General features: G+C 57.9%; 5 protein-coding genes across 5 annotated transcripts; 3 read left to right on the top strand and 2 right to left on the bottom strand.

The window, feature by feature from the left end:
- Positions 1-160: 160 nt before the first annotated feature.
- On the bottom strand, positions 161-766 carry PHYSODRAFT_330490 (hypothetical protein; the record flags this gene model as incomplete). The annotated part of the gene is made up of 1 exon (XM_009527172.1): positions 161-766. The coding sequence occupies one exon, from the start codon at positions 764-766 to the stop codon at positions 161-163; it is 606 nt and encodes a 201-aa protein (XP_009525467.1).
- Positions 767-1,226: 460 nt separating this feature from the next.
- PHYSODRAFT_252204 (hypothetical protein) lies at positions 1,227-2,051 on the top strand (the record flags this gene model as incomplete). Its single annotated transcript, XM_009527173.1, has 1 exon — positions 1,227-2,051. One exon carries the CDS (start codon positions 1,227-1,229, stop codon positions 2,049-2,051), a length of 825 nt encoding a protein of 274 aa, XP_009525468.1.
- A 29-nt stretch (positions 2,052-2,080) lies between these two features.
- Positions 2,081-2,572, top strand: PHYSODRAFT_330492 (hypothetical protein; the record flags this gene model as incomplete). The annotated part of the gene is made up of 1 exon (XM_009527174.1): positions 2,081-2,572. One exon carries the CDS (start codon positions 2,081-2,083, stop codon positions 2,570-2,572), a length of 492 nt encoding a protein of 163 aa, XP_009525469.1.
- Positions 2,573-3,179: 607 nt separating this feature from the next.
- Positions 3,180-6,857, top strand: PHYSODRAFT_543206 (hypothetical protein). Its single transcript, XM_009527175.1, has one exon. It carries the CDS (start codon positions 3,196-3,198, stop codon positions 6,667-6,669), a length of 3,474 nt encoding a protein of 1,157 aa, XP_009525470.1. The 5' UTR covers positions 3,180-3,195; the 3' UTR covers positions 6,670-6,857.
- A 22-nt stretch (positions 6,858-6,879) lies between these two features.
- On the bottom strand, positions 6,880-8,086 carry PHYSODRAFT_360295 (hypothetical protein; the record flags this gene model as incomplete). The annotated part of the gene is made up of 1 exon (XM_009527176.1): positions 6,880-8,086. One exon carries the CDS (start codon positions 8,084-8,086, stop codon positions 6,965-6,967), a length of 1,122 nt encoding a protein of 373 aa, XP_009525471.1. The 3' UTR covers positions 6,880-6,964.
- Between the last annotated feature and the right edge of the window lie 4,574 nt (positions 8,087-12,660).

Genomic DNA, 12,660 nt, shown 5'->3' on the forward strand with positions numbered 1-12,660 from the left:
TTACAAAAAGATGAACCAATCTTCCTGCTCTTGATTAATTTCGTGGTCGAGATTGTGTTATCGAGCCTTACAAGGCGTTAACTTCTACTACTACTCACCCTCACCTAATAACTTATCGTTGACTCTTGTCTTCCAAGCCACCGAGATGTGTTGTGGAACGTTACACTTGTTGCTTGTCTTCATTGAATCGTTGCATGCTCTGCCTTTGGTGGTGCCCCCCAGTCAGATCCGTTGCTAGCACAAACAGCTTCAGCATGAAAGACACGACGACTCGGCTGAAGACTTCGGTGGCTTCCCACGATTGAGGTGGCTTGGCTTTCTCTGCGACGATGCAGCAGAAGAACACCGGGGCAAGCATCCACGTGACAGTCTTATCAACCAGCCCAGCGTTTTCTTGATCCTGGGCAGTGGTGTGCCGAGTGCCAATCCCGATGCCAGTATGCTGAGGAAGTGGCCTCAGCGGCAGAACCTCCGGATGGTCCATTTGCAGCCGGACAAGGCCGCACAACTCGTCGGTGAGTCTTACAACGGGGGTCTGCATCGCGGCCAAGATGGAGCTCTGGGCGTCGAGTGTCAGCGCCATCGCAAAACGTTGAACGGCGGTCGAGAGCCACCTGGAGAAGCGTCTAGGGCCCAGCAAGCGACGGAGCAGATTCGCGTATGGAGCCTTGGACTTCAGTCGTCGACGCACAGATGCGGACGGCTGCGAGGACATTCGGCCAGCAGCGATTTTGCGCCATTGGGGAGGCGCGGGAGCTGGACGCATTGCCGGGCAGTGGTCGGAATGAAAAATGCTTGAGGCAGGTGCATCTGAGCAATGTCGTGCGCAGCAGGGCTGAGAACTCGGGTTACTTTGGCCCATCTATTTTCGAGATTGAATCTTGCACGTGACGTCTGCGATTCTCGGTAGTGACGAAGATAGCCCCATGTGCTTCGTCGACTGCATCTGCCGCCTCTGCACTCGTCCCCAGAAGCTGATCGCTGCAGGAGAGTGTAGCTCGGCTTGACAGTGAGTGTGTTGTTGATTCGCGCGCGGAAGCTTTGACGCGTTTGCCCGCAAGAAAGATTTGGCTTTCATCTGGAACATGATGCTGACCACAGTACCATAGGTAGCAACTCGAGTTAGAGGTGTGGTCAATCGTCGCTCGCCCCAGTCTATCAACATCACTCTCAATGCGAGCAAGTACTCCGGACGCCTCATTTCTCGATTTGTTCCTACGGCGAGCATGGAATCTGGCGACAACGACGACGGCAAAGAGCTGTTCGACCAAGAACCGGATCTGGAGGAAGACTTCGGCGAGAAGGAGTGGCCGTTCGCCGGCGAAGGCAAGCTGGACGACGTTCCAGCTCCGACGGGAACCGCCTGCATCAAGATCAGCAACACCCTGGGCGAAGCAAGCGAGCACTCAGGGGACTTCTCCTTCGGGGGCCAAGCCGACCTGCTGCCGCCCGTTCCAGGCCTCTTTGTCGACGGCGTGGGGCCCGTGCCCGTGCCTTTGTGGGAGGAGCGGGCCTTGAAGCTCATCGATAAGTGTGACAAGTCTCCGTTCGGTCACAACATGGACACCAAGCTGGACGAGAGTGTCCGCAAGAGCTGGCAACTGGCACCGGACCAAGTGCAGTTCAAGAACCCATCGTGGCAAGCGGGCATCGACAAGATGGCGGTGGCCATCGCCTACCGACTCGGGTACAAGGGCATCCCGCTGCAGTGCGTGCTGTACAAGCTGCTGGTGTACGGGGAGGGCGGCCACTTCGTCAAGCACCAGGACACGGAGAAGGAGGACGGCATGATCGCCACGCTGGTGGTGCAGCCGCCGAGTCTGCACGAAGGAGGGGATCTGGTCGTGTATCGTGATGGCCAAGTGAAGTACCGCCATGATTTCGGTGCGGCGGAAGGCACAGCCACGTACCTGACGCACTACGCGGTTCATTATGCTGACGCAGAGCACGCTGTGGAGAAGGTGACGAAGGGGTATCGACTCGCATTGGTGTCTCGGTGTGCTTGCCATCGACGATGCGGCACCTGGAACGAAATCCAAACAAACCTATGAGCGGGGAGTTAGCGGACGCAATCGAAACGATGAAGCCGGGAGACGACTGCTTTGCGTTGCTGTTGTCGCACGAGTACACGCAAAAGAGTATCGAGGGCTTAGGTGCCGGTGCGTTGAAAGGTGTGGATCGCGCGAGGTTTCAGGCGCTAGAGGAGGCGAATGCATCAGTTCCTGCTGAGAAGAAGTTGGAGTTTCACGTCGTTGAGCTCCACCATGAGGTGGTTTTCTACGGCAGATACGGGAATATAGGTGATTGGGACGAAGAGAGCCGAGAGGAGAAGACGAGGTGGTACACTACGCAGGGAAGGGCTCTTGGTTCCGGTCGCACCGCGAAGTTTAATTTCCTCAATCCGTGCAATGAAACATTGGCTCAGATGTGGAAGAAGCCATACGGAAGCAGCAACATGCACGGCTACATGGGCAACGAGGGACCGACGAAAGAGACGAAATATTGCCGATTCGCTGTTGTTGCGTGGCCCGAAGTGAAGAGCAGGGAGCACAAGACGAATTTCATCGGGTGATGCTCTCCATTCAGTAAACCTAGGACAATTGTAGGATGGAGAGGCAGGTCTACATTCGTGGACCCACAACGAAGTTCACTTTCACCCAGGTCTCGGGGTGATAAATCATACCAAAACTGTTTTCATGTTACACCTGGTAGCGTCCGTCAATTTATTGCCGAAGGCCCAAAGGCTCCACAAACCTGTCTAACAAACGTGACACACCATCTAACGTTAGCAACGCCCCTCTTACTCACGTCTACTTACCATTGGTTGGTAAGTTACCAACACAATTTTCCCATGGCTTATAAGGGGCCCTAAACCCTAAGACCTACACAAACACCCCAATACTAGCCCCTATTTTGGCATCTTGCCTTGTTTGGTAAGTTACCAACACAATTTTCCCATGGCTTATAAGGGGCCCTAAACCCTAAGACCTACACAAACACCCCAATACTAGCCCCTATTTTGGCATCTTGCCAGCCAGCCAACGCTGCAGACCTCTCAGTCAGCAAAGAGCTCTCGCGCTCAACCTTCCGAGTACGTCGTGGATCGCCCCCCCTCCCTCCCCGCCGCTAGCTCCGCGTACTAACCCCCTCCCCCCCTGCTCTACCTGCAGCTCCCTATACACACCAGACAGTAGCATGTCGCACTTCTTCCACAAGCCGGAGAACGCGCTGAAGCGCGCCCGCGAGCTGCTGGCCATCCCCAACGTGGACGCCGGCGTGCTCAAGCGCACCAAGCACTCGGCGCTCGAGATCCTGCACGATGCGCTGATCGCCAAGAAGAACCGCACGTGGCAGCCCACGCACGAGGAGCTCATGATCCTGTACCTGGACATTTGTCTGGAGCTGCAGATGGGCCGCGTGGCCAAGGACGGCCTGCACCAGTACCGCAACCTCAGCATCCAGCACAACCCGGCCTCGCTCGAGACCATCATCAAGCACTTCGTCACGCAGGCGGAGCGCAAGCTTGCGGCCGCCAAGAAGGAGAGCAACGAGCTCAACCTGCTGGCCGCCGCCAAGGTGGACCTGGACGCCGCGCAGACGCCCGAGGACGTCATGCTGTCCACGACGACGTTCGAGGGCTCGAGCGACCGCACGGACCGCGAGGTGGTCGTGCCCTGGCTGCGCTTCATGTGGGAGACGTACCGCACGGTACTCGACATCCTCAAGAGCAACTCGAAGCTCGAGCCGCTGTACAAGGCCACGGCCATGCAGGCCTTCGACTTCTGCATCGAGTACCAGCGCAAGATCGAGTTCCGTCGCGTGTGTGAGATCATGCGCAACCACCTGAGCGCGCTGCAGAAGCACGCGGCCGCGCCCACCACGCAGTCCACGCGCCAGATGCGCAGCTGGGACGGATTCACGCTCGAGAGCGTCGAGCGTCTGCTGGAGGTGCGCTACCGTCAGCTGCAGGTCGCCACCGACCTCGAGCTCTTCTCGGAGGCCTTCCGCACGATCGATGACATCAACAACATCATGAACCTGGTGGAACAGACCCCGCGCGTCGAGCTGCTTGTCACGTACTACGAGAAGCTGGCACAGATCTTCCAGGTGTCCAAGAACCATCTCTTCCACGCCTACGCGCTGTACAAGTGGTACTCGCTGCGCGTGGCTGGTCTCCAGGGACTTGCTGGCGCCCAGGCGCTGCAGGAGCTGCCCGTGCTGGTGTCGGAGGAGGAGCAGAAGGAGATGGCCACGCGTGTGGTGCTCGCTGCGCTGTCCATCCCGCTACTGGACTTCGAAGCGTCCTCGTCCGTCCTGGGCGACGATTCCTCGGCTGCTCAGGTCGCGGACAGCTCGCTGAACGCTGCTGCGCGCGACAAGAACTCGCGCATGGCCGCCCTGCTGGGCTTCGCCACGACGCCGACCCGTGCTAACCTTCTTGAGGACATCGAGGCTGCTGGCCTGCTGCCCAAGGCCTCGACTGCCGCGAGCGAGATCTTCCAGCGCGTTGAGCTGCAGGAGGTGGACCCGCTGCAGATCGTGAAGCAGCTCCAGCCGTACCTGACGACGATTCGTGCTGAGCCTCTTGCCAAGGCGTACGTCGATGGCGTAGAGCGTCTTGTGGTGCGCCGCGTGCTCTTCCAGCTCACGCGCGTGTACGCTAGCGTGACCATCGCTCACCTGCGCTCGATCTTCGTTGGCCTTGACGTTTCCTACGAGGAGATTGAGACGCTGATCGCTCGCTCCCGCAGCCTGAGCACGGTCGCTCACGCCAGCGCTCCTAGCCTGTCGAGCATGTACCGCCGCAATGTCACGCAGCACGGCAGCAACAACGCTGAGACGTCCTCGGCTGACGCTGTGTCCTCCACTCAGACGCGTACCAAGATCCGCATTGACCACGTCGAGCAGTGCATTCGCTTCACGGATGCCGTGGATCTCGAGGCTAACGCCACCCAGCTTACTCTTCTGGGCGAGCGTCTCTCTCGTGCGATGAGCAAGGTGCCCGCCACTGCTGCGTCCTCTGCGTCCGCTCGTGAGGAGCAGAAGAAAAAGCTGTTTGCTGCTACCCGTGCCCGCATGCAGGAGCAGCGCTCGGAGATGCTGGATCGCCGCGAGGTGATTGAGCGCAAGAAGGAGGAGCTCGAGAAGCTGCAGCAGGAGAAACTGCAGTCCCTGGAGAAGAAGCGCCAGGAGTTCGCTCAGCGTCGTGCCGAGATCGAGCGTGAGCGTCTGGCCCAGGAAGCCCGCCGTCGCGAGGCTGAGAAGAAGCAGAAGATTCAGGACGAGATCAAGCTCAAGGAGACCCGTCAAATGCTGGACAAGTTGGGCCACACGGACGTGAGTGACCTGGACCTCGCTACCATCGACAAGGATAAGGTGCTCAACGAGGCTAAGGAGAAGGCCAAGAAGGCTAAGGAGCTCGCTCAGCAGAAGCTGCGTGAAAACGCGCGTCGTCTGGACTACATTGTGCGTGCTACGCGCGAGGAGGAGCAGCCTATTCTGCAGCGCCAGGCCGCGGAGGCTAAGGCCGAGGCTCTGAAGCGCTACGAGGAGGAGTCGGCTGCGAAGCTGAAGCGCGCCAAGGAGGAGCACGAGCACGGTCTCAAGGAGAAGGCTCGTCTTGCCCCTGCTATCAAGGTGAGCGCTGAGTTCATCGAGGCGCACAAGGCTCGTCGCATTGAGGAGTACAAGAAGGCTTCCGAGGAGCAGAAGAAGAAGGCTATGCTGGAGCGTCTGAGCGCCCGTGTGGCTCACGCCAAGGAGCGTTACGAGGAGGAGCAGCGTCGTCTGCGTGAGGAAGAGGAGGAGAATGAGCGTATCCGCCGCGAGGAGGAGGCCGAGCGTGAGCGCCAGCGCCAGCTCGAGGTGGAGGAGGAACTCCGTCGCCAGGAAGAGGAAGAGGCTGAGGAGCGCCGCATCGCCGAGGAGAAGGAGCGTGAAGAGCGGGCTCAGCGTGAGCGCGAGGAGGAGGAGAAGCGCACCGAGCAGCGCAGCCAGGGCCGCTTCGGCAGCGCTGGTGCTCGTGGCCTGACCGGTGGCTTCCGCGACTCGTACCGTGGCCGTGACGACGAGCGCCGCGGCGACGACAGAGATGATGGCGAGTGGACCCACGTCAACCGTGGCGGCCTGTCCGGCCGTGCGCCGACGGCTGCCCCGGAAGGCCGCTGGGAGCGTCGCGGACCGGCGGCTCGCGAGAGCTTCGGCGACCGCGATGGACGCGAGGGTGGCGGCCTACGCCGTGCCTTCGGCGGTGACCGTGGAGAGCGTGAGGGTGGCCTGCGCCGCGGGTTCGGTGGCGACCGTGAGGAGGGAGCCTCTCGCTGGGGTAACCGTGGTGGCGACTCCTTCCGTCGTGGTGACCGCGATGGCGAGCGCGACTCCTTCCGTCGTGGTGACCGCGATGGCGAGCGCGACTCGTTCCGTCGCGATGGCGACCGTGACTCGTTCCGTCGCGGCGGTGACCGTGATGGTGAGCGCGAGCCCTTCCGCCGTGGAGGCGACCGTGATGACGAGCGTGACTCTTTCCGCCGTGGCGGAGACCGTGACGCTGACGACCGCTTCTTCGGCCGCTCGCAGCGTGAAGGCTCGTACCGCCCGCCGCGCGCTGGTGACCGCGAGGGCTCGTCCCGCGAGAACACGCGTGCTCCGGAGTCTGGCCGTTGGAGATAGGCATTGAACAAGTCAGGGTCAAGTGCTGTTGTAGGAATACGATCCAAGGTAGCAACAGGTTCAGGCGTGTTGGCGTGCTAAGCGAGTGCGGTTGACCTCGTTGCAACTTGCTCGACACTTGGTGAGAGCGCGTCGCGCCAAAAGCAAACGCACGGCGCCTAACTATTTAACTAGTTTGGTTTGTACCTTGACCGAGTTCACTTCCACTTTCAGCATGACAAAGTTGATACATTCATTAGAGTTTTACACTCGGCACACGGCGGACTATGCCAGCTTCTTCACTTGCCGCGCTGAGTTAGTTGGCAAGAGCCACGTCGCGGATCTTGCACGTCAGCGCGTACGTGTTCACTGCGTCCTGGTACTGGCATCGGATGTCGTCGCCCTCACCGCGAACCGCCTTGAGGAACTCGCGGTCCTCCGTCAGGTACATGTCGTCGCCGGGGAACTCGAGCGTCAGTTCTTCGTCGCTGTCACCCTGCAGCACCTTGAGCGTCGGCGTCTCCGAGTACGGCTTGACCACGCCGATACGCAGGCCGTCCGCCATGATCTCGAGCGATGCGTCGTACGCCTCGCCCTGCAGCAGCGCGCCGTGCACCAGGTTGCCGAGCGCGCCGCTCTTGAAGAACCAGTTGGCCACGTGCGCGCGCGGCACTCGGTTCTCCGCCGGGATGGCCGTCTCGTCCACGGGAACCTTCTCCAGGTAGCCGATGTCGCCCGGCGTGAGGCTGGCCTTCACGCTGCGACTGTAGACGGTGTCCATGTCCACCTCGCCCACAAAGTAGCGCGAGATGTCGGCGAAGTGCGTGGCCTGCTCCACGATGGGGCCGCCGCAGTGCTCCGAGTTCCACCAGAACGGGCTCGGGATGCTAGCGTACGTGCAGTTGTAGCGCGCCATGATGCATACGGGCTTCTTGCCCTTCAGCAGCTCCTTGATCTTCTGACCAAACAGCGAGTAGCGGAACATGTAGCCCACGGACACCACGAGCTTCTTCTCCTTGCGGAGAGCTTCCACTTCCGCCGCGTACTTGGTGACCTCGTCCACAGGCGCGTTCGACAGCGGCTTCTCGAGGAACAGGTGCGCTCCTGCGCGGAGGCACTGCAGCTCCAACGGGTACTTGTAGCAGCCGTGGAAGGAGGGCGGCACACCGATGAACACGGCCGTAGGCTTGGCGGTGTCCAGCATATCTTGCAGGTCGGCGAATACCTCCGTGTTGGCCCAGACGTGCGCGAACTCCTTGTTGCCACGGCGAGCATCGACCTTCTCTTGAGCCTTGGCGACCATCGGGTCCACGACGGCCACGATGACGGCGCCGAGTTTCTCGAGGCGAGAGGCGTGGTCCCAGGGACCTTCGGCGCCTCCGAAGTTGACGGCACCAGCGCCGACGAGAGCCACACGGGTTCCGGAGATAGAGGCCATTTCAGCGTAAGTGGAGTGTTGGGGTTGTTGGGAGTAGACGGCAAAACCGAAAATGGAGGAGCAGCTTGCGCGAAGCCTTGTAGGAGGTCAGAATGGTTGCCATTCGGGTAAGCCCTTAGGATGTTGAAGTGGGGAAGTGCGGGCGGTACATCGATTCGTGCGTGGTTGAAGCTGGACAACATGCCTAATGACATCATAGGTTAGTAGTGATGCGAGCACAACCTCATAACGTGTTGAAAATTTCTTGGAGGAGTGTACATCACGGGTGAGGACCGTAATGACACAACGTAGATTTTGACAAGACTCTCTGGTCATTAGTTGACTTTACTGTAGAATTTATGTTTTGGCAATACATATTTTCCCGACGTAAGTAAATTGCGACTCGCAATTTACGAGGCGCGGCCCTTAAGAATGTACCTATAATGGGATTTCTCCGAGAAAAGGGAAAATTAGGTACCAGAAAAAGGCTACTGGCAAGAGAGGTATCGTTCGATAGGTCTTACCGTCACTAGGCCAGCGGTGGTGTTTAGAGCAGCGTCGGTGCTCTACTTCACGAGAAATGAGCACACGAAATTTGCCGTTCTTGCGACCCTTCGACATATATTACCGTTATGCCCTTTCACATGCAAGTTATTATGACTCCATGCAAGTTATTTATGGCTGTTATCATCTATCGCGATCCATGAAAGTTTCTTGAAAAAACAAAGGAAGCACTGCGGTGAGTTGAATGATCCTGTAGGGAGTGCGGAAGGCGAGCCCGCACTCGCTCGTACCCAACGAACAACTCCAAACAATAAAAATTGCTGTATAGTAGCAAGTAGCTTGCAGGCTCGCGCTCGTTGCTGCGAAACGGTTCAGCCGATACAGTTGTTGAATGGTAGGTAATACATATAGTAGCAATATTCCGCCTTGCTTCAATTGTCATGATGCAGCATGTCTGCTGCTGGCACCCACGCAAGCGGGTACGCCAGCAACAGACATGCTCAAGGAAGACGTACCTGATGGAAACAGAAAAAACTTGCATTTAGTATAGGTTAGCTCAGCTTCTAGAACGACACTAAGGAGAAAGCAAGAGGAAGACCTAGAGCCCGTAGCTAGTCCGAAGACTTAAAGGAATCAATCTCACTTTGCATTTTACCCAAAAGCAAGCAAGCAACCACAACAACTCCACGCACTTTTGCTACGGCAGGCCCCACCGCATCGGAGCCTGTCATTTGGTAGCACTTGTTGGTCCCCTCGCAACCGCGCTTCGCTCAGCCTCAGGGAGGTCTTCGGGCACCGGCTGGGGAATCGCTTTTGACCGCGCTTCGCTCAACCTCGGAGAGGACTATGGGCACCGGTGATTGGCTGTAATTCGGCATCTGCCAAGGGAACGTCGGCATAAGTACGAGGCACCAGTTGTAGCGGCGCACCCGATCCAGTCCGGCTTTCGAGTTCGCGCCGTTAGGGGTAGTGCAGTCCGCTCTGAGTTGCCCGGACCTCTTCTTTGATTGGATGGCTGGACGTAGGGGTCGTCGCGTTGACAACGCTGTTCCCGACGGGTCTTTTGAGAGGCTGTGTGTAATTGACGCCACCGACATCGACAAGTTGCGCACCGATTGCTACCGTCAAATCCGGCACGCGGTGCGAACGACCGAACGACTGCTGAGAGATCTTGATGAGGTCAAGTGTAACGGGGTACAATCAAGTGTACCCATTACATGAAGAGTGACGGGTGTCACTCTCCCGAGTACATGGTACATGGTACCAATAGCTCAGCAAGCCAACCATTTGAGTTTTTGTGGGCTTTTGTATAGTTAACTTGTAGTATTACGACCAAATTAACCTCTACCAAAAATACAGTCAGTCTTATAACCTACTCGTTTGTAGCAAACCGTTCCCATTGAGGCCGGGAACTGGTGAACTGCTGTTCACCTGGATAGTAATATCCGCACGCACTTCCTCTGTGCATTGTGCTGTGTGACCCCGTCACACTTGGTAGCACTAGTAGTCAATCCTACGCCTACGCGGGTAGATTGGTCTACCTGAATCCTCGGTGGCTCAGGTCTGTGAGCCACGATGGACCGAAGTGAGTTTCCTCACTTGACTGACTCGCAGCTCGAGTCGGTGCGGAAGATGGCGGGCATCTTCGGAAGAGATGCCCTCCGGAGCTTGGCGGCGGCGACGCCAGCCGAGCAGGTCGAGCGGGTGAGCGCGTTTGACGAGTACGAACGCGGGCTCATCGCGCATGTGCAGGGAAACCTGCTGGCTCAGATGCGTGAGCCCAAACGGGTGCAGCCTAAGCCTCTGCGGCTAGCTGTGCCTCCGTTCGAAGGGAAGGAAGGTGAGAACCTTCACTTCTGGATCCGGGAGACCGAGATCGCAATGAGCGCAGGTCTCATCTCAGCCGAGAACCTTCGAGCCGCCTTTGCGCTCTCCAATCTTGGCGAACGTGCCAAGACTTGGGCGTATACGCGCGAAGCGATGTCGCCCGGATGTTTCACATCCTGGGCTCAGCTGTGTGAGCAGCTTCGAGCCGCTTTTCTCCCGGCGAACAACGAGTTCCGCCAGCGCTCGCGCTTCCTTGCCTGCAAACAAGGGGAGCGCGAGCTGTACGCGTACGTACAGGTGCTGCGCACGTTGGCAGCCTCGCTGGTGGGGAACCCACTGTCGGAAGACGTCAAGATGACAGTCTTCGTGGACGGCCTGAAGGTCGGTCCTGCGCGCACGCAGTTGGCGCGTGCGCACCGCCACTATGGAGGAAGCGATCCAAGTGGCCCTCCAGGAGGAGTACAGCCACAAGCAGGCTGGTGCTCTGGCTGTTGTACATCCTGTGGTCGCTGACAGCGAACCAGAACCCATGGATCTGAGTTCGGCTGAACAGTATTCTGTCCGCTGCTATGGTTGCGGCGGACTTGGACACTACCAACGTGTCTGCCCATCGCCAGGGTCTGTGAAGAAGACCTACCCGAAGACCAGAGGGTCAAGGGGGCGCCGACGCCATGTACCGTCAGGTGCTCAAGGAGACACAACCACCAGTAAGGACGAGGGCCTTGCTGGGGTTGGCCCGAGTCTTTGTGATGGGTGTACGGAAGGCGTACACCACAGAGACCCGGGGTCCCTTGCGAGCACTGACGCTCGCATTGGTGAAGGACAACGGTGGGTTGTCGGTAGTACACGTGAGTGTACGGGGGTAATGGTATCCCTAGACATGATTGATGTAATGGGCCAATTTTGGCTCACTACTTTAGCTTACACGTGTGCGCACGTGTGTGAGGAAGCGTAGCTTAGTTTAAACTAGAGTTAATTATACTCGGGCCTCCGAGTATAGATTAATCTAAATAAACGATCCAAGTAATGTTTTTGGGTTAAAATGAGAACTGCTATTTTTGTTTTATGTTCTGACTTCCTCTAAATGTAATATTCTAAACTGGGAATCTGCCAACGGCTGGTTGGCAGAATTCCAATGCTATGCATGTCGCTCATTGGCTAAAAGATGCTGCTTTCAGCCAATAGGAATCCTAAGTCTCTATGGACCACCCGTCGTGGTGATCGTAAATGTATGTAGCCTTTAGTGTGTCTACACCAATGTCGAGAAAGTCTTTCGAACCTCTAACAGACGTCGTGTCTGTTAGAGTTACAAGTGACTGTAGCCACATGTGCGTGTAACCCTGTTACACCATCCCCCCCTCAAGGTTAGACGCGCCGAGTCACGGCATGTCAATCAGGAAATTGACTATTCGTCAATTCTTCACGTTGGGCCACTCAGGCACTTTGCTGCGAGAAGAGGTCTTCTTGCTGGAGAAGTACCGGAGCTCGTGGAAGAGCCCGATGTAATAATAGCGCCTTTGATTCGTTAACGGATCAAAGTGCTGGTCCTCCGCCACAGCATCGTTGTGGATGCCGCTGCATACGTACAGCGGGATTTCATTTGGAGGCACGGTGTTGCCCGACGGCATCCACGGATCGCGCGCTGCCTGAGAAGCGCGCGGAGAGCTCGAAGTCCCCACATCACATGGGGAGCTCAAAGTCCCAGCAGCAGAGAGCGGGGTTTCGTTCTCGCCGCGCGAACGCTTCGAGCTCGAAGCGTCCGAGTCGTCTCCTTCACGAGGGCGTCTCGACCCGGCATGCGGGTCGAGACTATCGCTGTCGATAGACTCCTTGCGCTTGCTAGAAGAGGCCTCGCCCTCTTCCATCTCCACGTCGCCGTCCTCGAAGTCAACGGCGTCGTTGACTACAGAAGAACCTTCGAGGACAATCTCCGGTTGAGTTGTCCCCGCCGCAGCCTTGGCAGCAAGAGCGTCACGCTTTGCTTTGTGACGCTCGCGATACTCGGGGAGAGAGAGAGTCTCTATCCCGGCGGAGGTCTTCCCCGCTGCTGCAGCGTCGGTCTTCTTCGACGGGCTCATTGCGGAATGAGCTCGAGATTTCTTTCTCCGCTGTACCCGAATGCCAACAGTGCACGTTGTGTCTTCCGGGTGCGGCGCGCTTGAGCGACCGCGACCTAAACGGTACACGACGATTCGTGTACCTGCGAGTCTCAAAGATATCCGTGCCAAGTTCCTGGCACGTGAGGAACGCGACGATCGTGGTAC

The sequence above is a fragment of the Phytophthora sojae genome (assembly GCF_000149755.1).
Source record: "Phytophthora sojae unplaced genomic scaffold PHYSOscaffold_3, whole genome shotgun sequence".
NCBI classification, from domain to species: domain Eukaryota; phylum Oomycota; class Peronosporomycetes; order Peronosporales; family Peronosporaceae; genus Phytophthora; species Phytophthora sojae.

Excerpts from the sequence above, each read along its gene's own strand:
- PHYSODRAFT_543206 (XM_009527175.1), top strand. The coding sequence starts at position 3,196 with ATGTCGCACTTCTTCCACAAGCCGGAGAACGCGCTGAAGCGCGCCCGC.